The sequence below is a fragment of the Tiliqua scincoides genome, chromosome 7, assembly GCF_035046505.1.
Source record: "Tiliqua scincoides isolate rTilSci1 chromosome 7, rTilSci1.hap2, whole genome shotgun sequence".
Taxonomy (NCBI): Eukaryota; Metazoa; Chordata; class Lepidosauria; order Squamata; family Scincidae; genus Tiliqua; species Tiliqua scincoides.
The window spans coordinates 12,925,489-12,952,372 of record NC_089827.1 but is presented as its reverse complement, the minus strand read 5'-3'; the positions used below and the strand labels follow the sequence as shown (position 1 = coordinate 12,952,372).

The 26,884-nt window shown below is 45.4% G+C and overlaps 1 protein-coding gene across 1 annotated transcript; it reads left to right on the top strand.

Moving 5' to 3' along the window:
- Positions 1-1,504: 1,504 nt before the first annotated feature.
- Positions 1,505-18,628, top strand: CAV2 (caveolin 2). Its single transcript, XM_066634348.1, has 3 exons — positions 1,505-1,823; positions 2,890-3,077; positions 14,642-18,628. The coding sequence occupies exons 1-3, from the start codon at positions 1,686-1,688 to the stop codon at positions 14,790-14,792; spliced, it is 477 nt and encodes a 158-aa protein (XP_066490445.1). The 5' UTR covers positions 1,505-1,685; the 3' UTR covers positions 14,793-18,628.
- Positions 18,629-26,884: the final 8,256 nt, after the last annotated feature.

Below are 26,884 nucleotides of genomic sequence, written 5' to 3'. Positions count from 1 at the left end.
CTACCCTCCATACCTACTTTACCCAGGCTTCGCGCACTGGAGAGGACACTCTGTTCCAGAACCACCATTCAGAGCGTGACACCATAGTCTTCCAAGACTGAAGGATGCCAACAAGAAGGGCCCTAAATGCTTCATTTTATTTTTCTGGTGTGAGAAAAAAAAATTAAAACATTTTCTTCCATCTTAGAAGTTCTTTCTTTTTCCTTCCAATTTTAAAATACATTAAAACATTTTTTGTGGGACCCTAAAAGTTGTGTGGAACCCAGGCACTGTGCCTACTGGGCCAAAGAGATAAGCTGGCTCTGTTTATAGAGTCAGGCTGCAGTCCTATCCACACATACCTATGAGTAAGCCCAATTGACTATAATGGGACTTATTTCTGAGTAGACATGCCAACAATTAGGGTCTCAGATCATCAGCCCTTGTCACTCAGAACTGTCTACACTGATTGGAAGTGGCTCGTAAGGAGTTTTTCCTACCTGGACATGCCACTGAACCTGGGACTTTTGTATACTGAGCTTCAACCCTTCCCATGAAATTATTAATCCCATATTATTACTATATTTGTTGTACAAACGCAGAGCTTAATTGGAGCCAAGAGTACGCTTCTGAGCCGTTCAACTCCAAATGCCCTGGAATCTATGAAGGACCAAGAGTGCCTCTGAACATGTGCTGGTCAGCCTCTTTGACTCCATGAAGTAGCAAGAGTGCCTTTAAACATGCACTAGTCAGCCCCCTGGATTCTATGAAGACTCTACAGGTGCTGGTCAGCCCCTGGAAGTTCTGAAGGAACAAGAGTGCCTCTGAGCATGTGCTGGTCAGCCTCTTTGACTCCATGAAGGAGCAAGAGTGCCTTTAAACATGCACTGGTCAGCCCCCTGGATTCTATGAAGACTCTACAGGTGCTGGTCAGCCCCTGGAAGTTCTGAAGGAGCAAGAGTGCCTCTGTGATGGTCAGCCCCCTAGACTCTATGAAGAAACAAAAGTGCCTCTGAGCATGTGCTGGCCAGCCCCCTGGAATCTATGAAGATGCAAGTGTGCCTCTGAGCATGTGTGGGTCACCCCCCTGGAATCACTGAAGGAGCAAGACTGCCTCTGACTGCACGTGCCCCCTGGACTCTATGAAGGAGCAAGAGTGCCTCTGAGCATGTGCTGGCCAGCCCCCTGGAACCAGTGAAGGTGCAAGTGTGCCTCTGAGCATGTGTGGGCCAGCCCCCTGGAATCTCTGAAGCAGCAAGAGTGCCTCTGAGCATGTGCTGAGTGCTCCTTCCACCCAACTCGCAGCACCCTTGAACCTGGGACGAGGAGGAGGCAGAGCTTTCCAGGTGTGCCCAGCTCTCAGCACTGGGGATGCGCGCCTGATGCTGGGATGGGTGGCTGCCCCAGACTGCGCTGCTTGATGTCCCAAGCGCTCCGTGGGAAGCAGAGCGCAGACTTTGGGCATGCGCGGGGGACCAGCCGGGCACAGCTGCCGCTCCTTCCCTCTGCCTGCCGCTGCTGTTGTCTCGGCCAGCCGCGCAGCTTGCTGAGTGTCGGCTCCCCCGGGGCGTGGTCCGGGGCTTGCCTCCTCCACCCGAGCCCCCGATCCACTGGGGAGGGGGCGATCCACCGCCCGAAGCGCAGCAAGAGCTCCGGGACCCCCGAGGGGGGCTGCAGCACCACCACGAGCAGCCGCCCAGGAGACGATGGGGCTGGAGAAGAAGGCGGACATCAAGATCTTCATGGACGAGGACGACTTCCACCGCAGCAGCAGCCCCGTCCTGGAGAAGAGCCTGGAGAAGACCCCCGACCGGGACCCCAAGGGTCTGAACAGCCACCTGAAGGTGAGCCCCCAGAGGCACTGATCTCACCTGGGGCTGTTGCTGCGCCTCGGTGATGCCTGGAATAGTTCTCCTAGTTGGGGATCTTTTAGGTGGTGCTGGTCCCTTCTCCCCCCCTTGGAGTTAACTGTGTGTAAACCTGGATTACTTACTACGGATCCCTACTTATCTTTCCTGGTTTGCCTCCTGACTTCAGTGGAAGGGCAAATCTCAAAGTTGCAGTGACCACAATGAGATTTATTGTGCAGATCGAATTAAAATGCAACAGCTCTGAATGCACAACTCGTGTGTGTGTTTTAATAAGTTACCAAGGCTGCAACAGAATGCACTCTTTCCTGGGAGCAAATCTCATTGGACACCATAGGACTTCCTTCTGAGTAGACATGCATAGGATCGAACTCCAAGGCTGTAATCCTATCCACACTCTCCTGGGAGTAAGCTCCTTTGACTATAATGGGGCTTACCTCTGAATAGACAGGCATAGAATTGCACTCCAAGGCTGCAGTCCTATCCACTCTCCTGGGAGTTAGCTCCATTGACTGTAATGGGACTTACTTCTGAGTAGACAGGTATAGGATTGCGCTCCAAGGCTGCAGTCCTATCCACACTTTCTGGGAGTAAGCTACATTGACTATAATGGAAGTAAACAGGCCTAGGATTTTGCAGCTCAAGGCTCTCAAGGCTGCAGTCCTTAACATGTATAGAGCCCAAGCCTAGGCCTGTCTGCTCAGAAGTAAGTGCCATTATAGTCAGTGGACCTTACTCCCAGGAAAGTGTGGATAGGATTGCAGCCTTGCTGGGTTGCAAGCTCCACTGGATGCAGTGGGGTTTGCTTCTGAGTTAAACACACACACAGACTTGCATTGGAAATCCCTAAGATCTAGAGAGAGTTTTTGCAGAAGGCTGGTGCCCTTTGCTTCTATAGCATCCTTTCAGCTCAGCCTCAGAAGCAACAGTTTCTGTGTCTCTGTTTTGCTGCCCCCTCACCAGCTTTACATAACCAGCTTCTTTGCATTTCAGGACAGTGGCTTATGTTGAGGCTAATGTCTGTTGTTGTGTCTCATTCCAGCTAGGATTTGAGGATGTGATCGCAGAGCCTGAATCCACTCACTCCTTTGACAGAATTTGGATCTGCAGCCATGCGCTCTTTGAGCTCAGCCGGTACCTGATCTACAAACTCCTGACCCTTTTCCTGGCCATCCCCCTGGCTTTCGTTTCAGGAATCCTCTTTGCTGTACTCAGTTGCCTGCACATCTGGTAAGACCTTTAACAACTTCTGTTCGGTTGAACTGAAATGTTGCCATTGCCCATAACAGTGGCATAAGCCTCTGGTTTGCTCCCACCACTTGGAATGGCTCTGAAGGGGAGGGGCAGCTTGTACAGTGTGGTGAGGCTGCCTGCAAAACTTTGCACCCCTTTCAACTATGCCACTGGCCCATATAAAAGTACTTTAAATGCATTCTGGGTTGAGAAATATGATGGATGATCTCTTGTGCGTATATTCACTCCTGGTGTCACCACCTCTATACAGATAGTGATTTGGGGTTGATCTACTTTTTTTTTTTACTTGCATTCCTGCAACGCCGTCCTAATCTACATTTAGAAGTAAAGCTTACTGGGTTCAACAGGATTTACTGTGTGCCAAAAGGATTACAACATTACTGTGCACAGTGCTTTAAAAGTTGCTTATTTGCACCATAATTTGAGTTGTGTTGTTTAGCCAGAAATGAGTCCTGGTTCACAGATGCACAGACATAATTTGATTTTTTTTTTCTACTCGGTGGCAAGCTACTGAACATACCCGTTGATTCCTTTTGTTTGACTAATTTTGTTTGAGGAGGCACTGGGTGATGGCCTGCCAGGTTTATCTGTGTTGGCTGTTTGCATGTACAAATGATTGCTGTTGGAATTGTGGAGTGATGAACATGCATGTGTAAACCAGTTCTGGCCCAGTTGCTTTAAAAGGGAATTGGACAGATTTCTGGAAGCAAAGTCCATCACAAGTTACAAGTCATGATGGATATGTGCAAACTCCTGGCTTTAGAAGTAGGTTGTCTTGAATGTTCCCAGGGGCATCTAGTGGGCCACTGTGAGATACAGGATGCTGAACTAAATGGGCCCTGGGCTTGATCTATCAGGGCTCTTCTTATGTTCTCTATGACCAGTTAAGTTCACTGGGATTCTGTTTCTTCATTATTGTGGTTAGAACCGTCTCACTGTAACCCTGTAAGGACAGTCACCGTTAGTCCTATTTTACAGATGGGTTTCAGAGCCTGTAACTTGTCTGAGGCCAGCCAGTGATACTGATCCTCACATGGGTCTGTAAACTGTGGCACTGCAGTTTTTGCTATGCATGTGAGAGTCCCAGTCCTACATATAAAAGCATGTGAAGTTGTATGAGTTGGTGTTCCTTATCCAAAGTGCTTAGAATTGGAAGTGTTTTGGATTTAAGACTTTTTCAGAGTTCGGAATATTTGCATAAACATAATGAGATATCTTGGGGATGGGATCCAAGTCAAAATGCACATAAGTTTTGGCCCCAAGTGGGGCATCGTCCTACATACCCAAGGATCTTTCAACTAGAGATACGTGGGAATGAGCTCAATTCCTTACATAGGTAAAGAAGCAACTTGCCATTGGCATGTGCAGTCTGTGCACGTGGTATCCACCCCCAGTGTGGCTGAGGCCCCCAACTTGCCCCTTCCTGTCACTCACAGGAAGGCCACCCACTTGGCTCCATGCTGCCTTCTGGGTCGAAGCTGCCTGACATGGCTGACTTCCACAGCCGGATAGCGCTCCAGCAAGTCTTCTGCTATGCCAGCCAGCACCTGTGACCTGCTACATGTGATCACATGCTGGTGCTCAAAAATTCTGGATTGAATTATTCCAGTTTTCAGAATTCGGGATAAGTGGTAATCAACCTGAAATTTGACTTAATAAGCCATTAGGATGACGTTTTGATGGCATTGTATTGATAGGTCCAGTGGCGTTGTAGGGGGGTGCAGGCTGCACCGGGTGACACGCCACGGGGGGGGGTGACACCACTACTTGCTAAAATTGTTAAAATCTTGGTATTTTCAAATAATACCATCACATATATATCAGGGGTGGGCAAACGTTCAGCTTTAGGGATCCAGGACCTCTAACAATTGTATAGAAGAAGGAATTTCAGCAGATGCAACTTGTCATTTCACAGGTGACAAGCTACACCTGCTGAAATTCTTTCCCCTACAGTGGTTAGAGGTTCAGGATCCCTAAAGTTGAAAGTTTGCCCAACTTTGTTACATCAAATGATATGAATTTGATGTACAATTTCATGAGGAATGCAATGAAACAAACCGTGTTGAAATAACTCGATTCTATCAAAAATTATAGCAAAAAACCAGCGGGGGTGGGGCAATGGTGCATCACCACACCCACCTCCCAGGGCATTGCCCCACCCGCTGCATGGGAGAGGGTTCATCTTGGGGTGACATGCTGGTCTCCTGCATTGGATGATGCTAACACTAGTAACACCACTGGATAGGTGCACTAGTGGAAAGGATTGCAAAATACTCTCTCGTACATGTACCTACATGCATGTATGGTGGCAGCGTGCCGTGCATGTATAACAGTGGACTTCTGCATGCTGCATACTTGTGAAACGTTTTTCCAAAGGCATTTCAAGATGCCAGTTTCCACCATTGCTGCATGACCTACCAAACCAGGAAGTGAAACAGGAAGTGCCCTATAAGAAGCAACTGTTATCTTGCACATATCTGATCTCATCTGATCTTGGAAGCTAAGCAGGGTCAGGCCTGGTTAGTACTTGGATGGGAGACCTCTTGGGAATACCAAGTGCCTGTAGGCTTATACCATAGTCTTTCGAGACTGAAGGTTGCCAATCATCTCGGATGGGAGAATGAATTGGTTTTGTGCTGTGTTTGTTATGACACAAAGCATGTTGTGCTATGTGCTTTTCCCGTGACTCTGTTTGAGCAAGCAGCATGGATTGCAGATATTAGTCAAGCTGATTTGGTACATCTGTCATGTGCAAATTATTATGCCAATAAAGGTTCTGACTATTATTTTACTTGCAAATGGACTGATCTTGCAAACTCTAGTGATGCCACTGCAGCATCACCCAATGTGGAAGGCCACCCTGTCACCCCTGTGAAGGACCTCCTCCCTTACAGAGGGTGGGGCAACGCCCAGGCAGTGGGTTTGGTGATGCACCATTGCCCCACCACCACTGGTTTTTTGGCTATAATGTTTGATAAAATAGAGAGATTTCAACACGGTTTGTTTCATTGCATTCCTCATGAAATTACGCATCAAGTGATATATAACATGATGGTATTATTTGAAAATACTAAGATTTTAAAACTGTTGGCTAGTAGTGGTGTCACCCCTCTGTGTGCATGGGTCTCTAAACTTTTCAGCCAAAGGGCCGCATCAAATTTCTGGCACAGTGTTGAGGGCCAGAAAAAAAAAATTTAAATATAAAATTTAAATAAATAAATTAGAGCTGGAACTTGAATGAATGAATGAATGAATGAATGAATGAATGGGCTCAAATGTCCAGGATTTTTCCACAGCCCAAGAAATAAAGCACATGCTTAAATGGATCCCCATTCCCCCACCCCACAAGCACAACTCTGGTTGTGTTTGCTCAGCTGGACCAGAGGCTCTCAGGGGATCAGAGGCTGGCTGTGGGCCAGATAGAGGCTCTCCATAGTCTGCATCTTGCCCCTGGGCTGGTGTTGCAACCCGACCCAGTGCAACCTGCAGCCCCCTAGCGACATCGCTGCCTTGCTGAAGAAAATTGACATTGGGTATTGTGTATTAATACCTGGGTGCTGATTTACCCCAAGATACCTTGTTTCTAATTTGTTTGTCTATGATTCTTTGAACCACAAGAGCTTCTGACCTTTTTGCCTTTTGGAACCTGTGGGCACACTGGGCCCAGTGTTTTGAATCATAAACTTTTTTTTAATTAGTTGTTGCCTTTTGTGATGTTGGTGTGCAAGGGATCTTTCTCAGGATCAAAAAGTAAATGTAAATAAGACATGAGAACTGTTCTGGTTCATAGCACAACTCATTGGCCTGCTTGCTTTAGACAATGCACATCTGAGTGATAGAATTCTGAAACACAAGTTTTCATACCTTTGACTTGAACCAATCCTTTAATGATGCATCGGGTGAACGAAAGAGCTGTCAAACAAAAACCCTGACAGAAAATTGTGTTTTTGTGTCTGACCTTTTTCTGTTTTCCTGCATCAATTTTACCTTTTAAAATATTGTAAATACCTTTGAAGGAAAATGGACTTCTAGAAACCAAGTGGCCTGAATGTCTGTGACAATTTTCAATCTTTTTCATCTCATGGCACACTGACAAGGTGCTAAAATTGTCAAGGCACACCATCTGTTTTTTGAAAATTGTTAAGGCACACCTATTGACAGCAAGGGCTAACATCCCCCATGGCCCCCCTAACAAATGACCCACCCCCAAGCTCTCGTGACACACCTACATACCATTCGTGGCACACCAGTTGAAAATAGCTGGTCTATGAGGACAAGCATCTAGCATCTTATTTTAAAAGGGGAGGGGTTGCCTTTCTGGCATTGGGAGGAATAGGTAGCTTGGAGGAATTAGCTGTTAAATGAGGAGGTGGCAAATTCCATGGACCCATCTTCCCTCCCTTCTCAGTTTTATTCCATTCTTTCAAGAATCTCTCTTTTATTCCTTTCTTTCAAGAGTCTATGTATGTTAAAACATATTCAAAGGAGTGCACTGTGGTTCACAATATACAATCTGAAAACATCACAATATAAAGTCATTTTTTTAAAAATGAGAGAAGCAGAGATAAAAGCCAGAAATCAGCATGCTAAGTACAGCCAGAGGCATAGACCAATAATTGGTAAAATTCCAGGTAAAAGAAATGTGTTCACTGCCCATGCTATGGGCAGCATGCTATTGTTTTGAAAGTTGAGCTGTAAGAGTGAGCTCTCAATCTGTGTAGTAACAAAAATACCTTTGCTCCTGTGCAATGATTGCTAAATCAGCATGGATGCCCTGGTAGGCACACAAAAATTTACAGATCCAATTATAATGTTTTCCCCCTTTCATTTCCAATGGGAAACCCATCCTTAATATTCATACCTTTGTTCAGGCCAGTTTTCTTGTCCCACAGGAGTAAATGGGGAAACCAGTGTGGTTGAGCAGCTGAAATACATTCACCCATCAAAGTGTGCATGGATTTGTGGACTAGAGCTTCATTTCAGCTTTTGTACAGTTTGTCTCCCTTTTCTTGACAGTTTAGTGCAATTTGTTAGCGTCTTATTGGCTCTGAAGATAAGATGAACATTCCATGAACACTTTGTTGTTCTTGTGAAAGATCTGGACAGGAACAGGACAGAGCTGCTTTGTTAGATGTCTCTAATCAGTGCAGAACCACTTATAGCACAAACTTATACAAGTTTAGGCAGAAGTGAGTCTTAGGGCTCAAGCCAGTGCTGGCTATCGCCAATGGAACGGGCATGCACATGGTTGCAAACATGCTGTAAAGCACATTGTGATCTCTTGGAAGTCAGTGCCACCACTGGTGAGGCCTGTACTGGCAGATCTTCACCAGCACTGAAGCATCGCCCATCAACCAAGGATAAACGGGGGTGTGTGTGAAACTGGGGTGGGGTGTTTCTGGGTGAGGGAGGGTGGCCTGGGGTGGTTCAGTCCCAGGGAGGCAGCAGCAGAAGCTGCCACCAAATCCCTTCCCTCAGCAGAAAGCCCTACACAAACTGCTCAAGAATATACTAGCTATGGAACCCATAGGGCAGCAATTTTCAACCTTTTAAATCTCATTGCACACTGACAAGGCACTAAAATTGTCAAGGCGCACCATCAGGTTTTTGACAATTGACAAGTCACACCATGCTGCCAATGGGGGACTTGCATCCCCATTGGCCCTACTAATAAATGACCTTTCTCCAAATTCCTGTGGCACACCTGTGGACCACTCACGGCACACTGGTTGAAAATGACTGCCATAGGGGCTTACTGGTTCCAACATGAGGTAAGAGAACCGATGTTCCCTTACCCTGAGGAGACCTCTGGATGCTACCCTGGCCCCACAGGATACCACAGGACAGGCAGTTCAAATAGGATTGGGCTGCCCTGTTTACAGCAGAGCTTACTCTGAGGAAAGGGTGTATGGGCTTCCAGCTTGCAGCACCGACCTGGTGTTTCGATGCTTGAGAAGCTGGAGCTGAGAGGAAAGTGCACCAGTCTGCTTTTTCCATCAAAAGGGACATCAATTAATGTCACTTAACTTCTGGACTCTCTCGATTTCCATCTCTGAACTGCCCTGAAGCGTATGTGTTCTCATTTGGCCTCTGCCTGTCCAAAAACTCGGAGGTGGCGTCAGGTGGGTGGAAATGTAGGGCCATTGTTCGGTCTTCCTGTGGAATCCCTTTGGTTGGGGAGAGTGCAACGGTTGCTTGTTTTGAGGGCTGGGTAGTGAATTCCACTCAAACACTCCCAGTGTCCTTTGGGAGCGAGCCAAAGCCATTCTGCTGAAGGGAATGGCAGATGCCCTTGGCTGAGCCCGTTCCGTGAGGGGTGTCATAATAATAATAACAATCTCCTCTCAATATTTTTGTTACCTCCACTTAAGAAATGGAGGCCCTGTTATGAACCTCAGAACCTCAGAACAGCGTGTGTTACGGTTAAATTCTGTCCTGTGTTGACAAGCTTTTTTGAAAGACCTCGGTTAGGAGGCATTGCCCGAGTGCCAACAGAGAGGAGTTGTTACTGTGTTGGCATGCCAAAAATTCACACAAGAGCTTGACCTCACACTCCTCCCGCACCCAGAACTCTCTGTGCCTTGGGAAGCAGTTACATACCAGCATTGGAAGGCAGGGTGTTTTACCTCTTCGTGGTCTGAACTTTACACAGAACTTTTTCCTTCGATGTGGAAGAATGAAAGAAATGAAAACATCCAAACAGGTTTTTTGTTGTTGTTTTTTAAGCGTGCGTCCTTTTTCAAGCTACTGTTACGAGCTGAAAAGTAGCTTACCTTGGACCTTTTCCTGTGGCAGGCTTAGTTACATTGGTGGCCATAGTTACACTATCTGGTCGGCGTGAGACAACCATCTGAAACGGTGCCAGCGCCAACCACCGGCTTAGTGCACTGTTTGCAGACTAGTTAAGGGAAAGCTGTCTCTCTGCATTCTTCTGCTCCATGAACAGATCACTCTCTTTTCTCCCAGGGCACACTTTCAGCTTAAGGAGAAAAACGTCCAGGCATAGATTGCATGCCCTGTATGAATATTCATGCATACTGCTTTAAAATAAAGCTTTGTGGCCACTATTTGGATGTGATGCACCAATTCACAATCACTACCTCAAGTGATGGGTGCCAATTCCTGCCTCTAATGATAGGGGTTAGATTCTGGCAGTAGCGTAGCTAGAGGGGGGCAAAATGTTAAGTACTGCGGGTGCCGCAATGCACCATGTAAGTGGCCTCTCGCACTTGCCATCTGAGCCATTCCAGGCAGCGACCTCAGCGTGCAGGGGATGCCATTTAGTTTGGCCTGCATGTTGCCTGGAATGGCTCTGACAGTGAGTAGGGGGGCCGCTTACACGGTGCACTGTGGTGCATGTAGGGCTTACTGTTATGCCCCCCCCCCACTACACTATTGAATTCTTGTCTGAGCTTTAAAGTGTAAACAGAATTTTCAACTCAAGCAACTCTGTGACAAGTTGTGTTTTTCGTTATTGACACCCTAAGAAATTCCATGTATCTGCTGCTCATTTTGACTGATCACTGGGCCTCTTAACACCCATAAAATTGCTTCTGTAACCTCAGAAAGAATAACTCAACTTTGGAATTAGCCGCTTACCTGCATTAAGAATAATTTTAAAGTAACCAGACAAGGAAGCCTTGCAAAAGTTAAGTGTGTTTCTTCTTGCAGACCACAATATAACTGGACTATGATAGCTTATAATAGCAAAGAAGTTTAATTCATAATCACACAGCTATTTGGTTCAGCAAAAAAAAGGGGGGGGCGACCATGATCATGTTTTTTGAGCAGCAATTTCCCAGTTCTCATTAATAATTTTTAACTAATGAAGGAATGGAACCTCTGTCATCACTCACCTCTAAACATAAAACTTATCTTTCTCTGCTGGAGAATAAACACATTGTCTTCTTAAAAAGATATGGAAGAATTTAATCATACTTTTCTTTTACCACCTGGTGTGCCCACAGGCCTGGAGAGCTTTCACACTTGCAAGGTGTAACGCTCTTCCATCAGCCTTGTTAACGGGCAGGTTCAGCGGTATCCCCTACTCAGAGAGGAAATGCGGTAGGGATTGCGTTGAGACTTTAATGCATACCTTTTTTTACTGCCCGCTACATGATGCGTCACGCAAGAAATATCTAGGTCCATTGTTAGCTAGGATGCAGGGCTGGGAGGATTCAACCATGCTTCAGTCTCTCCTTTCCACACCTTTATCTGGGGTAATAGCCAGGCAGAGCCCTGGGACTCTGGGCAGCGACTGATGTTTATGCTTATGTTGTGTTGTGTTGTCTTTGTATATTCCTGTTTTGTTTTGTTCTTTCTCTGTATTTTATGCCAGTAAAGGTCTTACTGAACTGAACTGAACTTAATCATACTTAACCATCAGGAACTAGGTCAGAAAATGGTGTATGGAACATCACTTGGATGTTTCCTAGACATGCTGCTTATATTGTAGTTGCGCTGTGACAATGAAACTGTGAGGTTCCAGAGTGTTTTGGACTGTAGGCATTTTATCCTCAACTTTCTAAAATTCTATAGCGGAGGAGTGTGCTGTTTGCTGTTTCATCAGAGGAAAAAACAAATGTAAAGGGTTCAAAAGAACAGTTCTTTTTCAGATCCACTGGGTTGGCTGAGGGTACAGCTTAGGTACATAGGTGTCATGTTGCCACTGTTAAGTGTTGAATGGTTAGTGCAGCAATTTTCAACCTTTTTCATCTCACAGCACGATGACAAGGCACTAAAATGTTCAGGGCACACTATCAGTTTTTTGTTGTTGTTGTTGTTGTTACAATTAGCAAGGCACACCACACTGCTGGTAGTGGGCTCACATCCCCATGGCCTACTAATAAATGACCCTCCCATAAACGTCCATGGCAGACCACTCATGGCACACCAATGTGCTGAGGCACATTGGTTGAAAAATTGCTGGGTTAGTGGCTCAATGTGAGGAATCTCAAAAAAAGACTGTGCTTAGGATACCGACAGCAGTCACAATTTAGAATCTAGCAGGATAGCCTTTTCTGAGTTACATTCCTTCCTTTTCTGGAAGCTGGTCATACCTGCTGGTAAGTCGGGCTTGGGTCCGGGGTATATGAGGGACCGCCTCCTTCCTTATAATCCTGCCCGTACTCTTAGATCATCTGGGGGGCCCCTTTTGACTGTGCCGCCACCAAGAGATGTGAGAGGGGCGGTGGGCAGGAAGAGGGCCTTCTCGGTGGTGGCCCCCGAACTTTGGAATACCCTCCCCTTAGAATTGAGAACTGCTCCCTCGTTGCTAATATTTCGGCATGGACTGAAGACCTTTTTATTTCAAAAAGCTTTTAACTGTTGACAGGTTGGCTGGCTTTTCTTTCTCCTATTTTAGAATCCACTGGGTTTGTTTTAGTTTTTTAATTATTTGAAAATTGTTTTTATTATTGTTTTTAATTGTTAACTTTGTATTTTTAATTGTTGTAGGCCACCTTGTGTGCCCATGGGGCAAAAAGTCGGGATATAAATTAATAATAATAATAATAATAATAGTAATAATAAGTAAAACCCCCCTTTTGCCCCAACAGTCGCACATGTCGCTGTCCCCCCCCCCCGCTCTGCCCCTTAAAGGGGCACAGGCCAGCGTTTCCTAGGCTGGTGGATCTCAACCCACCAGTTAGGAATTCACTGGAATAAAACTCTATGATGGAGTTAAAGCCACACAAGCAGAATTGAGGAACTGCCTGGTATTTACAATGATGCTGAGGCCCCAACCAGATTTGCATCATGTCTTGTAGGCAGGGCTGTTTTCATTTCTCTTTATGAGGCTCATTTGCTGCCCTGACCTGCTTTGGAACACAATGTCCTTAAGGGTGGATTAATTTACAGCAAGAAGGTTGCTTTTCTGCTAGTTGAGGTGTGCGTACACAAAATTGTGAAGTTAGAATCGGGTGTTTGTTACTACTTATTCAATGCTCACGTATCATTTTATCCTGCAAGGCACTTTTTCAAATCCAAGGTATTCTGATAATGACCTGATCTGAGAAATTCTTCTGGATGCAATTCAGATGCTGTAACAGCCGCACAATACCAGAGGAATTTTGGGGGAAATCGGTAACTTTCACAATAGATTCAGGGCTTTTTCAGTGTGTGTACCAGGGGCTGTCTAAATAGGCTGTAACTCTTGAGATTTGCCACCAGATAATATAAACTACAGGATAAATTGCTTCAGGGCTTGTTGCCACAGCACCCAACATCACAAAAATACATTAAGTTTACATTGCTATGTAAGTTTAAGCCAGTGGCTCTCAGCTTGGATGTTGAGATGAATGACTTAAATGTGGTGCACAGCACAATGACTTACTTGGACATATGCCGAAAGATTTGTTTGTTTGTCTGTTTTGATGTCTTGAAGCAGTCTGTTTCTTAATATCACTTTTCCCTGGAATGCTGTTGCATTCATTCTCTCTATACGCAACTGCTGGGTCCAGAAATCAGTGATAGCACATGCTTTGTGTGCCAAGGGTACCAAGGGCAATTCCTAGCACCTCCAAGTAGAGAAAAGTCCCCTATTTGAAACCCTGGATAGTCACTAGCAGTCACTGTAGACTGGCAATTTTCCATGTTTTTCTGCTGATGGCACACTGTCCTCTATGGCTTTCTGTATGGTCTTTCCTTCTTGTGATGTCACTTCTGGCTTCTGGGAGACTTTTCTGGGTTCTGTGGCTCTGTTTCTAGAGCATCTGTCTGTAGTAATGAATTGTCTGACCCTCTTCCAGCTTCCCAGAGCAGGAATTTGTGGGCTAGACTATGTAGACTGTGTCTTGCCAAATCCCAGTCCACTGGGCCTCCTGCCCACTTAAGGCTGATTAGTTTCCCTTGTGAAACTCACCAGTGCAGCAAGCAAAAGTCAGAGTCCAGTTCCAGTCCACAGATTCCATGTAAACCAGTCCAATCAATGAGAGTTGCCAAATCAGAGTCCAAAGCCAATAAGCCGAGTTACAGTCCGAGGTCAGGTTCCAGGTAAGTCAGTCAAATCAGTCAGTGTATCCAAGTCAAAGTCCAAGGTCAGATTCCAAAGTCAGTCTCCTCTCCTACCTCCAACCTGCACTCCTCCTACAACCCACACCCACTAATTCCTCCAGGTGCTGTTTATATGCTCCCAGGTTCACTTTAGCCTCTAGTGGCTGCAGCTGTGCAGCACCCCTCCAGCTACCACCAGGGCTTTAACCCTGCATTTACTTAGAGCAAGGGGCACTGTGGACACCACACTCTACCTCCTCACCAGATCTTCCGCTATTCCGCTACAGACTGTTGTCTTTTCTGGACTTACTAGCAACTCCATTTTAAAACTGATGTGCCAAGCTCTACCATACCCAGGATTTGTCAAAGCTAGATGCAGTCAAATTCTATTGATGGAGCCCCTTCTTGCATTATAGTGGCATATCACTACTAATACAATGTATTGTTCTGATGTGAAATAACAAATCATGGGAGTGGCCAAAATTAAAGATGTGCAATTCCAAATGTCATTCATTTGATTTCAGCATTCTGTTTTTCCCTTCCTCTAGGATTGTGGTGCCTTTCATAAAGTCCTGCCTGATGGCCTTGCCTTCTGTGCAGGCTATATGGAAGAGTGTGACGGATGTCCTGGTCGCCCCACTCTTCCGCAGCATGGGAAGGTGCTTTGCAGCCGTCAACATACGCCTGGACCAAGAGTGAACATCTGGGATTCAGCACTACCTGTAGTCTTAAATGATGTCATCCCTCCTTACTGGTACAGCATGGAGGTGTTTAACTTAACCATTCATTCCAAAACTACTACTACTTAAAAACGAGTGACTTTTGTTTCTAAGGGGACTTGCTCATTTTTCCTGGAAAGAAATTTTGCTTCCGGGAGGAATCATTTAAGATTAGTCCAATTGTATTACTAACTTAAAGAAATGTTGGCAACACTTTATTTTAATGGTACTTTCATTGTCTGACTCCCATTGATGTGGCATGGGTCATGCATTGTCACCACATCACATATGCTTGCTGGACCTTGGTTTACTACTTCGTATCCTGCTACAGGAGGTAGTAGATCCTACACCAGGCACTGTTAATGTATACAGGAATGGGCCTGGCTTATCTTTTAGCGTTACACTATACACTAAATCTCAGAGTTGCGAATACCTCCCAAAATTACTACCCATTAAAACATTCCACATCCGAATCTTAGTATTTAACCCACCCAACTCCCTAACCAGTGAATCCTCTCTCGAACCTACAAGCATCCCTGCATTCCCAGCCCCTGACTTCCTATAGCATGGAGCTCCAAAGTGCACATGTTAGGAACCAGACTGGGGCCATGAACCATGCATCTTGGAAGCAGGTCTAAGGGGGATTTGAATGTTCTCCAGTTGAGGTCCTTGTAGTCAGTTCTAAAGTGGATAGAGGGATGTTCTTTTCCTTTCACTTAACCCCAGAACCAGGGGACATCCACTATAACTGAGTGTCGGGAGCGTTAGACAAAAGAAAATATTTCTTTACCCAGCATGAGGCCTGTGGAACTCTGTGCCTCAGGATGTGGTGATGGCATCTGGCCTAGGTGCCTTTAAAAGGCAATTGGACAGATATATGGAGGAAAATTCCATCACAGGTTACAAGTCGTGATGGGTACATGCAACCTCCTGGTTCTAGAAGAGGCTATATGTGAACGTCAGATGCAAGGGAGTGGCAACAGGATGCAGGTATCTTGTGGTCTTGTGTGCTCCCGGAGGCATCTGGTGGGCCACTGTAAGATACAGGAAGCTGGACCAGACGGGCCTTTGGCCTGATCCAGCAGGGCTCTTCTTATGAGCAGAGGACCTGAGCACTAGCTGGGGTTTGATCTGGAAAGCAGCAAGCAGGCTGCTGCCTTGATCAGACAAAGGCAAAATGCCAGGCTCCTAATGGTTACACTAGGCATGTTATACTACTCGTAGAAACCTGTTTGCCAGTCATAGGGGGCTAGTGTTGCACCTCCCTTTTGAAGAGCTGTGCACGGGCATTCCTAGGTTTTAGCCTCAGAGCAGGAGGTTCCCAGTTCCAGCACTGGAATCCCAGTCAGCATGGAGCTTAGCCACACAAATACGTTCCAAGGCCCATTTGAAGATTCCCTACCAAGTAAGTTTTGCATTGTGCTCTTCTTTTATTTAAGTGAACAGGGAAGCCCGTTCAGTGTCTCTGCATATAAATCAGGCTGCACACTGGGTTCTGGAACAGGGTAACATACGAATCACCAACCATAAGACACTTTGCTACAGGATGCTCCCCTCCTAGCCTCATTTGTTAGGGTGCTTTTATTAGAGGAATTTCTTGACCATTTTATCTCTGGGGGCTTTGCGAGGTTCTGCTATCATGATTGTAGACACAGCTCAAGCTCCAAAGAATTGCGATTACAAGTTTACACAAAACTGGGTGGAGAAAGGGAATTAAATGCTTCTGTCTCTTGCCTTCTATGCAAATTCTCGTGATCAAGAGGAAAAAACATTCCTCCAAAATTCACTCTTAAAATAAGGGGTTGGTTTGGAGTGGGCAGTGAATCTTTATGCTTTATTTAATTGCACTTTTTGATTGTGCTGTATATATTGTGTTTTTTAAAAAATGTAAGTGATGTTGTGATGGGTTACCTTGAAACACTGTTTTTTACAGTCTCTCTGTTCTTGCCAACTTGTTATGCTAATGAGGTAGATGCTGCAACCAATTACCTGTTATGATAATCTTTTATCAGAAGGGCTATCCCATGCATGTATGTTCACAAAGATTCCCACGCTCAGAAAAAAACAAAAGGCAAAGCTATTGAGGTGCCATCCACACCCATAAAGCAGATGCAAAAATTACAGGTGAAACCTCTTTATCCGTGGACTTTATATCAGCAGATCTGGCTCAGCATGAGTCCCCTGGACCCACATTGAGCCAGACTTAACTCCATCTGAACCCTCCAAAGGCAACCAGAGCTTTGCTCCGGACACCTCCAGAGGGATTTCTGAAGCCTGCTGAGGTCATGTGCTTCTGCCCGCAGCCTCTGCAGGCTTTAGAGTGCCTCATAGAGGCAAGAAAAGCAACTTCCAGTTTCCGCGGGGAAACCAGAAGTGACTTTTAAGTGCCTTATAAGGTATTAAGAGGCCCAGGGAAACCTTGGCTTCCCCAGGCCTCCCAATGCCTTATAAGGCATGAAAAACTTCAGTCCTGGTTTCCCTCCAGAAACTAGGTCACATTTTTTTGCCTCTATAAGGCATTCTGAAAACCTGCAGAGCCCATGGGCAGACTCTGCAGGCTTCAGAAAGCACCCTGGAGGCAACTGGAGCCCAGCTCTGGTCGCCTTTGGAGGCTTTAAAGGGCCAAAACCACAAATTTTAGTATCCACGGTTTTTTGTATCCATGGGGGTTTCAAGAACAGACCCCTCGCTGTTGTGTGCTGGGGAACTAGAACATTCCATGTAGATAGGGAGAGAAGGTGGACTGTTCTACTTCCAGGTGTACATGGTCTTGTCCATTTGGAAATAGCTGCACTTCAGGTGGGCTGCCCATGTCAGCAGCATGTGGATATTATTCCCTTCTAGACTTAGATGTGAATGGCTGTGTTCCCACTTTGTGCAACTATGAAAACGAGCATGCACCTCATGAATGAACATCTCTGGCATGGAACCAATGAAATTCGAGATGTGCAGTCTTGTTATCTACCTAGATCGGGGGTGGGAAAACTTTCAACCTTAGGGATTCTGGACCTTTAACAATTGTACAGAAGAGGAAATTTTAGCAGGTGCAGCTTGTGATCTCACAGATGACAAGCTGCACCTGCTGAAATTCTCTCTCCTACACCATTGTTAAATCCATAAAGCTGAATCTGTAAAGCTGAAAGTTTGCCCATCCCTGACTTAGATTATGGAAAAATCTGTTGCAGTAACTGCTGTGCAATTCCAAAGTATACCAAATACTTCATATAAGTTCACCTTAATACCTATATATCATTATATAAGCTATGCAAAAGATTCTGAAATGCGTATTTTTATTAAAATGTTCTGTAGTACCTTGGAGAGGTTTTGCTTGAAAACTTCAGTACCAGTGCTTTAATAATGCAGTTAAATGTTTTACTGACGCTTTGACCTGGCAGAATGTTCTCCTTTAAAGAAATGTGTACAGTCAGGTCTCATTTTATTCAAGGGTTACGTTCTGGAGTCAGCACATAAGGGGATTGAGTATTGTTGAAACTACCTTAAACCACCTTCAGTCTGAAAAATACATATTGTCTCTTTAAAAAGTAGAGACTCACAGGAAATGAAGAAATAGCAGCTTCATTCTCTTGTCTCACGCTAACTTCAGGACACATGCTTGGCGGGCAGAATGGCCTGACACTGTTGAAACTGCTGTTTTTCTCTCTTTTGCTGCTCTTGTTACCAAGCACATATACTTGAATTCACACAAGTATAGTGCATGCATAAGGAGACCTGACTATGTTTAGAAATGCTGTTCCAAAGCCAACTTTCATTTATGTTCCTCTAAAGTATAATAAAGGATGATTTTCTATGCAATTATTACATATGTCACTATTATTAATCAGTTGTACTCCATGAACCATGAAAGTCGCATTTATTCTAAATTGTTATACTGTTGATTTTATAAAAATTAAGGTTACACGTGTAAAATGTTGGTAGTGTACCCAGCAACACACCTTCTGCAAAGCACTATCATGTGAATTGCAGGCCTGAGGAGAGGGGAGGTGGGAACAGAATCCCTGGGGTCCTGGTTCCCAGGGGGCTCAGGGCTATGACAAAACAAACTATCCCATTCTGATAAATGTTTTCATTTATCTTGCTCATGCGGAGTTAAACCTGTCAATTGAAAACTCGCTTTAAAAATATAGTAACTTCTGGTTTGTACAACAATTTAAGAAGAGGGCAGTCAATCGTGCATCTTGTCCCAGTGCCAGCTCTCAGCGGCTCTGGTGAAATGTACCTTTAAATGGTTATTTTTTCATTTAGAGGAGAAGAAAACTGTTCCTTGTATGCTGTTAATTTAATTCCAAGTTCTAGGGTCAGGTGAAGTTTGATTTACTTAAAAGGGGCTTTATGAGTCTTAAACAGTCCCTTTAATTGAGAATGAATATGAGTTATTAACTCTGCTTTAAAGAAAAGTCTACTGATGAAACATCAACCAGATTTCCAGGAGCTTTCCTTAAGCTGGAAGTTTCGAGGAGAAATTAGCCCTACTAACCATGATGAAATTTCACTTGTAAAAGGTATCTGGTTAAGTGAGTTCTAGTCCACAAAACGTTATGCAACAATAAATCTGGTAGTCTTTAAGGTGCCATATGAGTTTGATGTTGTAACCGCAATAGAAACTTTTTCCTCCCTCCCTACCAGTTAATCCTGGAAATCAAATTACCATATATTGCAATTAGAGCTGAGTTTTATGATCTGATCTAGATACAAAACAGCAAGGTTGTGTTGCCCGTTGTGTTGCCACTGAAATGGACTGTACCATTTTTTAATGCTTCCCCACATAAACAACTCCCTACAAGTAACAACCTCCTAGCCCAGTAGGGGGAAGGTTCTAACTCTCTCAACTCACCACTATACTAGTTTTCTACTGGCAGAGGGTTGGACACCTATGTGTGTCCAGCATGTCAAATCAACCCACAAAAACCCTGTGATTCTTGAAGAAAGCAGATGGTGTGGTTGTCCCCTTACAAGGAACATGGCCTGGTCCACATTGTTTGCTCATATACTCTGCTTGTGCTGCATAATAAATGAAATGTTAATGAAATTGATCCACAAGAAACACTTGGATTTGAGAGATCTTTCTTCCATCACTTTCTTCGTTGAGCACATTTTATCACTTACTACCATGTGGGCCAGCTTGTGCTAAATCATCCCACATCTCTGAGCTATGGGGAATGAGTTCATTACTTCCAGTCTTACAAATTACAGCTTTCTGGATGTGTGCTAATCTTCCCCTGGTTTATTAGTACTGCATAAGAGAGAGGATATTGACAGAAATTCTTAAATTCTATGATGAATGGAAATGTTTTGTCTTACCCATTCAAGACATTCAGTGTTTTCCAAATACAGTTGGAAAGGTCAGAGCCCTCCTAGACCTCACACGCACATTAATAAGACTCCAAAGAATAAATACAAATAAATACATTATTTTTCCTGGGTGTGTTCCTTCCCCCTCCTGCAGGGATAGAACTTTTGCTGTCAAATTATTTGAACTCCCTTTAAAAAAAAATTAGTAGGGCAGAAAAAACAACTTTTGAGAAAAACAATATGGGGTCTAATTGAGAAAGCTTCCTGCCAAAATTCATGCAGCAGTTTAAAAAAAAAAATCTTGAAAATTGATATGAATATATTTGACCTTCGACTGCTAGATGGATATAAAATAGGGTGCACCTGGAATATTGTTTGCCAACAGTATAATCCTATGCATGTTTACTTGAAGGTAAGTTCCACTGTGTTTGTTGGGGCTTATAAGAAGGGAAGCGTGTACAGGATTATAGTTAAATCCCTTTTGTTCAGAACACTTATTACATAGAATCATAGAGTTGGAAGAGTCCTTCATGATCATCCAGTCCAATTCTCTGCCAATGCAGGCTGACTGCAGCTATAACAACCCTGATAAATAGCTACCCAACCTCTGCTTAAAGATCTCCAGCAATGGAGTGTCTACCACCTTCCAAGACAGATTGTTCCACTGCTGAAGAGTTTGTACCATCAAGAAGTTCTTCCTAGTGTTTAATCAAAATCCTCCATGTTATAATTTAAATTCATTTGTCCTGATCCTGCCCTCCAGAGCAATAGAGAACAAATCTCCACGTGACACCCTGTCAGGAATTGATATATAGTTAATTTTTTTTAAAAAGGAATTGATATATAGTTAACACATCCACTCTTCACGTTTCCAACTCCTTCAACCTGACTTCATAGGACATGGTCTCCAGTCCCCTCACCATCCTAGTCACTCTCCTCTGGACTAAGAACATAAGAAGAGTCCTACTGGAGCAGGCCAAAAGCCCATCCAGTCCAGCTCCCTGTATCTCACAGGCCCACCAGATGCTTCAGGGAGCATTTCCATAGGGTCTTGTTGGAAGCTTAGGGTTCAATGGTCCACAGTAGCCATGCAAATAAAGGATTAGTGGCGACAAGTGGCTAAGGCCCAAATCCCAACCAACTTTCTCATACTGACAACAAGAGACCTGCATCCCGGTGCCCTCCCTTGACTGACTCCAGTTTGTCAATATCCCTCTTAAACTGTGGTGCCCAGAAGTGGGCACAGTATTGCAGATGAAGTGTGGCTAATACACAGTCTTCCAGACTGGATAGGATTGGGCTGCCCACAGCTAACATGTGTTTTATATAGCCATGTGTCTGTCATGCATATCAGTTGACAAGTATGTTACACATTGTCCATTTCCATAGGGTCTTGTTGGAAGTTTAGGGTTCAATGGTCCACAGTAGCCATGTGAATAAAGGGTTAGTCACACCCCAAGTGGCTAAGGCCCAAATCCTAACCAACTTTCTCACACTGACACAGCTGTGCCAATGGGGCATGTGCTGCATCCTGCAGTTGGGTGGCACTCATGGAGGCCTCCTCTAGGTAAGGGAATGTTTGTTCTTTCCTCGGAGCTACCCTGCCCTTACCCCAGTGCTGGAAAGTTGGTTAGGATTGCGCTCTAAAGCAAATAAGGAAGGCCAATTCACACTCTTATGGCAGAGACCTATGCATGTCTACTTGGAAGTACCTGATTTCAGTGGGACTTACTCCCAGGGAAGTGTGTATAGGATTGCAGCCTTAGTGGTATCTGAACTCACCTTCAAAGGCGTTTTACAAACCTCATATTTCTCCTTTGGGAAATAAGCCATTAAAAAGTGTGACTGCACCTTGAAAAGGGGGGTTGTAGCATGAAGCATTTCAGTTGGTTTAGTTGCACATCTAACTGCACATGAGAGTTATGATGCACGTGACAGTTGTGTATGATGCACATGGAAGAATGAATGCATCCCCGCCCTTCCAAGACCAGAGAAACTGCAAGTTCTGATTTTTCTGTTCACAGAACAGGAAGTGGAATGTCATTAATGTCAGGTGGAATGTCATTAATGACACTGATGTTGGTTGATTTAACCAACGCGCTTTTGAGTATAGTGTACATGATAATCATGTATTCCAGTCTTTCCATGCATGTCCTTCCCACTCCCTCCCCTGTTGTCCTTCTTAATTGATAGCTTGGAGGCCTGTCTTTTCACCCTATGTGAAGTGCCATGTATATGAATGGTCAGTGGCATCACTAGGGTTTGCATCACCCAGTGCAGGAGGCCAGCATGTCACCCCTATGAGGAACCTAGTCCCATGCATTGGGCAGGACAGCACCCCTGGTGGTAGGTGTGGTGATTCACCATTGCCCTACCCCCGCTGGATTTTTTGCTATAACTTCTGATAGATATTGCAACACACACGGTTTGTTTCACTGCATTCTGCATGAAATTATCCATCAGATTATACATCACACAATGGGATTATTTGAAAATACAAAGATTTAAAAATTTTGGCCACTAATGGTGTCACCCCCACTGTGCAAGTCACCTGGTGCAGCCCGCACACCCCCATACACCCTTAGTGACGCCACTGTGGATGGGTGCAACATAAGTAAACTATAGTTGCATAATTATTGAACAGTGGACTGCTTTCATAGATCTATGATATGTTCCTATGGTATCTTATATACACACAAGTTTCAAGTGTGTGTTTCTTCCTCTGGATGATTTATTCTTGCTTTGCATGTGAGTGTAAGCAGCTACTTCTCTCCTCACCAGACTCTACAGTTCTACACAGCCTAATCTGGAGTTCATCTCAGTGAATATATAAACTCTGCCAGCCCTGAAAATTCCTTATCGATATAGATTATCAGTACATGATATGTGCTGGAGATTTTAACGAAGTTACAGATTCCTATCTTGACAGAAGCTCCGCCTCTTATAAAATAAATACTAAAGTTAGGTCAACTACTTCCCGGTAATATAGAATAAATACTAAAGTTAGGTCAACACTTTGTTTCCCCGGTCCACCATACTTGTTCTAGAATAGATAATTTTTTGGTGTCCAAGTCCTTCTTATCTAAGATTACGCAAACTGATATTGACCTTGCTGTCTTATCAGACCACTCTCCAGTTTCGATATCCTTCACACTTTCGGGTGAAACTAAGGTATTTAAACCATGGCATTTAAATATTTCATTAAATGATGAAAGCTTCAAACATATGATTTAAAAAAAAAATGGGGGGGGGGGGAAGCCCTGAAAATTCCTTGAGCTTCTTTTTTACAATCTTGCAAGCTGTTTTAAACAGTGCCTTGCACAGACCTTACAAATTTCAGATCAAATTAAAGTGAACCAGGACAGCAGCCTTGCTTTGCCTCATGGCAAGACCTGGCTCTGTTAACCATTTTAAAATAAAATGCACTGGTGCACAGCTCAGCATGTTGCAAACATGCTGTAAGGCACACCTGCAAAGACTTGTGGAGGCAAGGAGGGGGTGTTTCTGGGTGGGGGGAGGCAGGAGCAGTTCCAGGGGGGCCATGGGTGCATGGTCCCTGCAAAACGTCAAGCCAGCAGGGAAGGGCACCCTCTGGGATGGGGAGCGAAGTTGGGCATCTTGAGAACCCTCACTGGGTGGGGCATCAGTGGCAAGATTGTGCCAGCTGGGAAGCCCAGATCTATTCACTTGGAAGAGGCGGCTCCGGAGGGTAATTTGGAATGGGAGCCCAGGTCTACCCGCCTGGTTGACCTGGACTCTGGACTTAAGGTAGTGCTCATGGCCCCTTCCAAACATAAACACTGGATCTGCCCTGGGGGGGGGGGCAGAATGGGGATGGGATCAGCAGAGCAGGCCTAGGCCATATCCTAACCCCCTCCTGGCCCCACCCAGCATTATACCAGGATTTGTACCAGCTAAATAGCAGATCTGAGAAGCCCAATAGGGATGGCTGGGGTATTACTTGGGGTAAGGGGAAATACGACCTTCAGCCACTTCCTAGGCACCTCCAGCTGCCTCCTAACCTGTGCTGGATTCAGTACAGGCTGTGCGGCCTGGCTGTGCTAGCGCAGGTTAGGACTGGGCTACCCATGGAATAACCAGCAGTGAATTTGAAATAGGAAGCTGCCGTCTACTGAGTCTAACCCCCAGCCTTTCACGATTGCCTGCACAGGCTGGCAGCACCTCAGGTTTCAGACAGGTGCCTTTTCCAGCGCTCTCTGGACATGCCACGGAAGGAACCTGGGAGCTTCTGTAGGCCACGCAGATGCTCAACTGCTGAGTGGCAGGCTCATCCCTCGCACAGTGGGATACGGAACGGGAACAGTTTTCCAAAAATGGAACTCAGCGTCTTGGAAACAATTGGATCAGTCAATGGAAACACAGAATAATGTGAGGTATCCCAGTGTCCAGCCAAGAATTGTTGCCAGTTTGATTAATGCCAACGCCTTCATGCTGGCACTGTTGGTACGCTGGTCTCAAACTCTCTTTTTCTTTCCTTTAGTTAGAATACGGAGAGCAAGCAGGCCAGATCGCAACTTGGCCTGAATAATCTGGAGGCAGCAACACAAAGAAAGTCAGAGTTGTATCAAATGTTTGCCTCCTTTGGAATGAAGCCTTGGGGAAGGAAGCCTCCCATCTGTCATCCCTTCCCCCCAGAGGTAAAGTCCCCAGCTTCCTCAACTGTTGCAGATCAGTGCCTGAGGAAGCAGAGCTGAAACTTTGCTTTGGGATGGATGTGAAATCAGGATCCAAAGACCAGCATACTGTACTTCTTGTCTCCCAGTGCAAGCATCTGGATGGGGGCAATGGAAGGCCCCTGATTCAGTTTATCTGAGTTGGATCAGAAAATACACTTAGGGTTGAGGAGGAGGGGAGGACCCAGTTGCCCTCCCCCACAGTGCCACTGAGAGCTGGCATTGGGCTCAGGGCAAGATGCCCGATTGCCCCCTCTTCCAAAATGTATTGTATCAAGACCTGATTATTGATGGGCCGCAAAACTGACAAGCTGATAGTTGACAAGGAAAATACATTGAGCCCTATGCAAAGCAAAATTGAGCCATACATGATGAGAAGGCGAACTTGCCCCAGCACTTATAGAAGGCCAGGCAAAGGGCCTGGACACCAGACACCAGAAAGGTCCAATCTGATGAACATGCCCAACAAACAGTCCAGAAGATGGCCCCCCTCCACCCTAGTAAAAAGGATAAATACAGTCTTGAGCAGCTAGTAAAGTGAAACTTTTTAAAACTGTTAAAGCTAGGTGTGTCCTGATAAAGCGTTGCTTTAAAAAGTGGGTCGTGGTGCTAAAAAGTTAGGGAACCATTGCATTGGGGTAATAGAAGTGCAGTGGCATACCTAGAGGGGTGCAGGGGTAGCAACTGCTGTGGGTTGCCTGGGGGCAACAGTCTGCCTGCCTGCCCGCACAATTACGTCCCCCATGGTTGCCACTCCTGCCTCTTGCAAAAAGCACCAGGAAAACGGCACTCTTTGCAAGAGCAGCAATGGGGATTGCACTCTCTGGCCCCTTACTCCCCTTGCTCCAGGGGTTTGGGGGCAACTGGGGAGGCTTGGAGGGGCAAGCAAGAGGGGACTGGGGTGGGGAGGCAGTGGAACAAGGGGAGAGAACAGCCAGAGACTCCAATCACCGCACACACTTCTTGGAGGGGTGAGCAGGAGAGGGGCTGGGGGTGGGGGGAGGCAATTTTAAATTTGAATTTGAATTTAAATTGTGGGTGTGACTTCACACCTGGAAGTGACGTCACCCAGTGACATCAATTCCAGGTTTGATGTGAGGGAGGGCCTCATTTTTAACTTTGCCCGGACTCCAGGATGGCTAGCTACACCACTGTAGAAGTGCACTGAATGTGGATTAAACTTGTAGTGCAGTGTTTCTCAACATTTGTCCTCCACCGTACAACTTCATATGGTCAACCAATTCGTAGTATCACCGGAAGTAACTGGCGATGACATCATCACCAGTTACTTCTGGGTTGCGAGGCTAGATGTGATGCTTCAAACACCAGTGAGAGGCTCATAGTGGACAGGAGGGCTTTTTTGAGCACAAAAAAATGCATTCTTTGGAACTCAAGTTCAACCCACTGAGCCGAGTCTCCTACCACTGTTTGTTCTGCCGTGTTCCTAATCTCGCTGCCAGGGTCCAGGGAATACCACCAGACAACACCATCTCAAGTACCACTGGTGGTATCTATACCACTGATTGAGAAACACTGATGTAGTAGTAGAAGCGCAGTCATGGATCGGCTGAGAGATGGAGATCCCCACATTCATTTTGCAATCAATTTGTTTTGTATTGTATAGTGCGTTTGGCCCGCCTGGAAGCCCTGGGGGGAGGCAGAAATTTTGCCCCCCTTTCTCCAGGCCAGCCCCCCCAAAAAGTGACACCAGTTTTCCCTTCTTGGAAGCCAAAAAGGCTTCCCATTTGGCTGGCTCAGGGCACAGCAGCCTGCCTGCGGTGGACTTTTTCTGGCAAAGCAACAAGCCAGAAGGGTGCCAGAAAAAGCGCGGTGGGGGGGGGGTTTGGAATCAGGTAGGGATAGCCTGAGTGCGTCCTGCTAAGTCTGGGCTGTGTTCCCCTCTTGCCTTGCCCATCATCATCCCCTGCCTGCAGCCCCAGGGCCTGACCCGGACCAGCCCTGTCCTCCCACGTGCAGAACAAACCCCTGGCAGCCTGCCAGGCTGGGTGACTCTCTGCCTCCTACACTCTGGGTTTTTGTAGTGCGCGCGTACAACAAACAATACGGG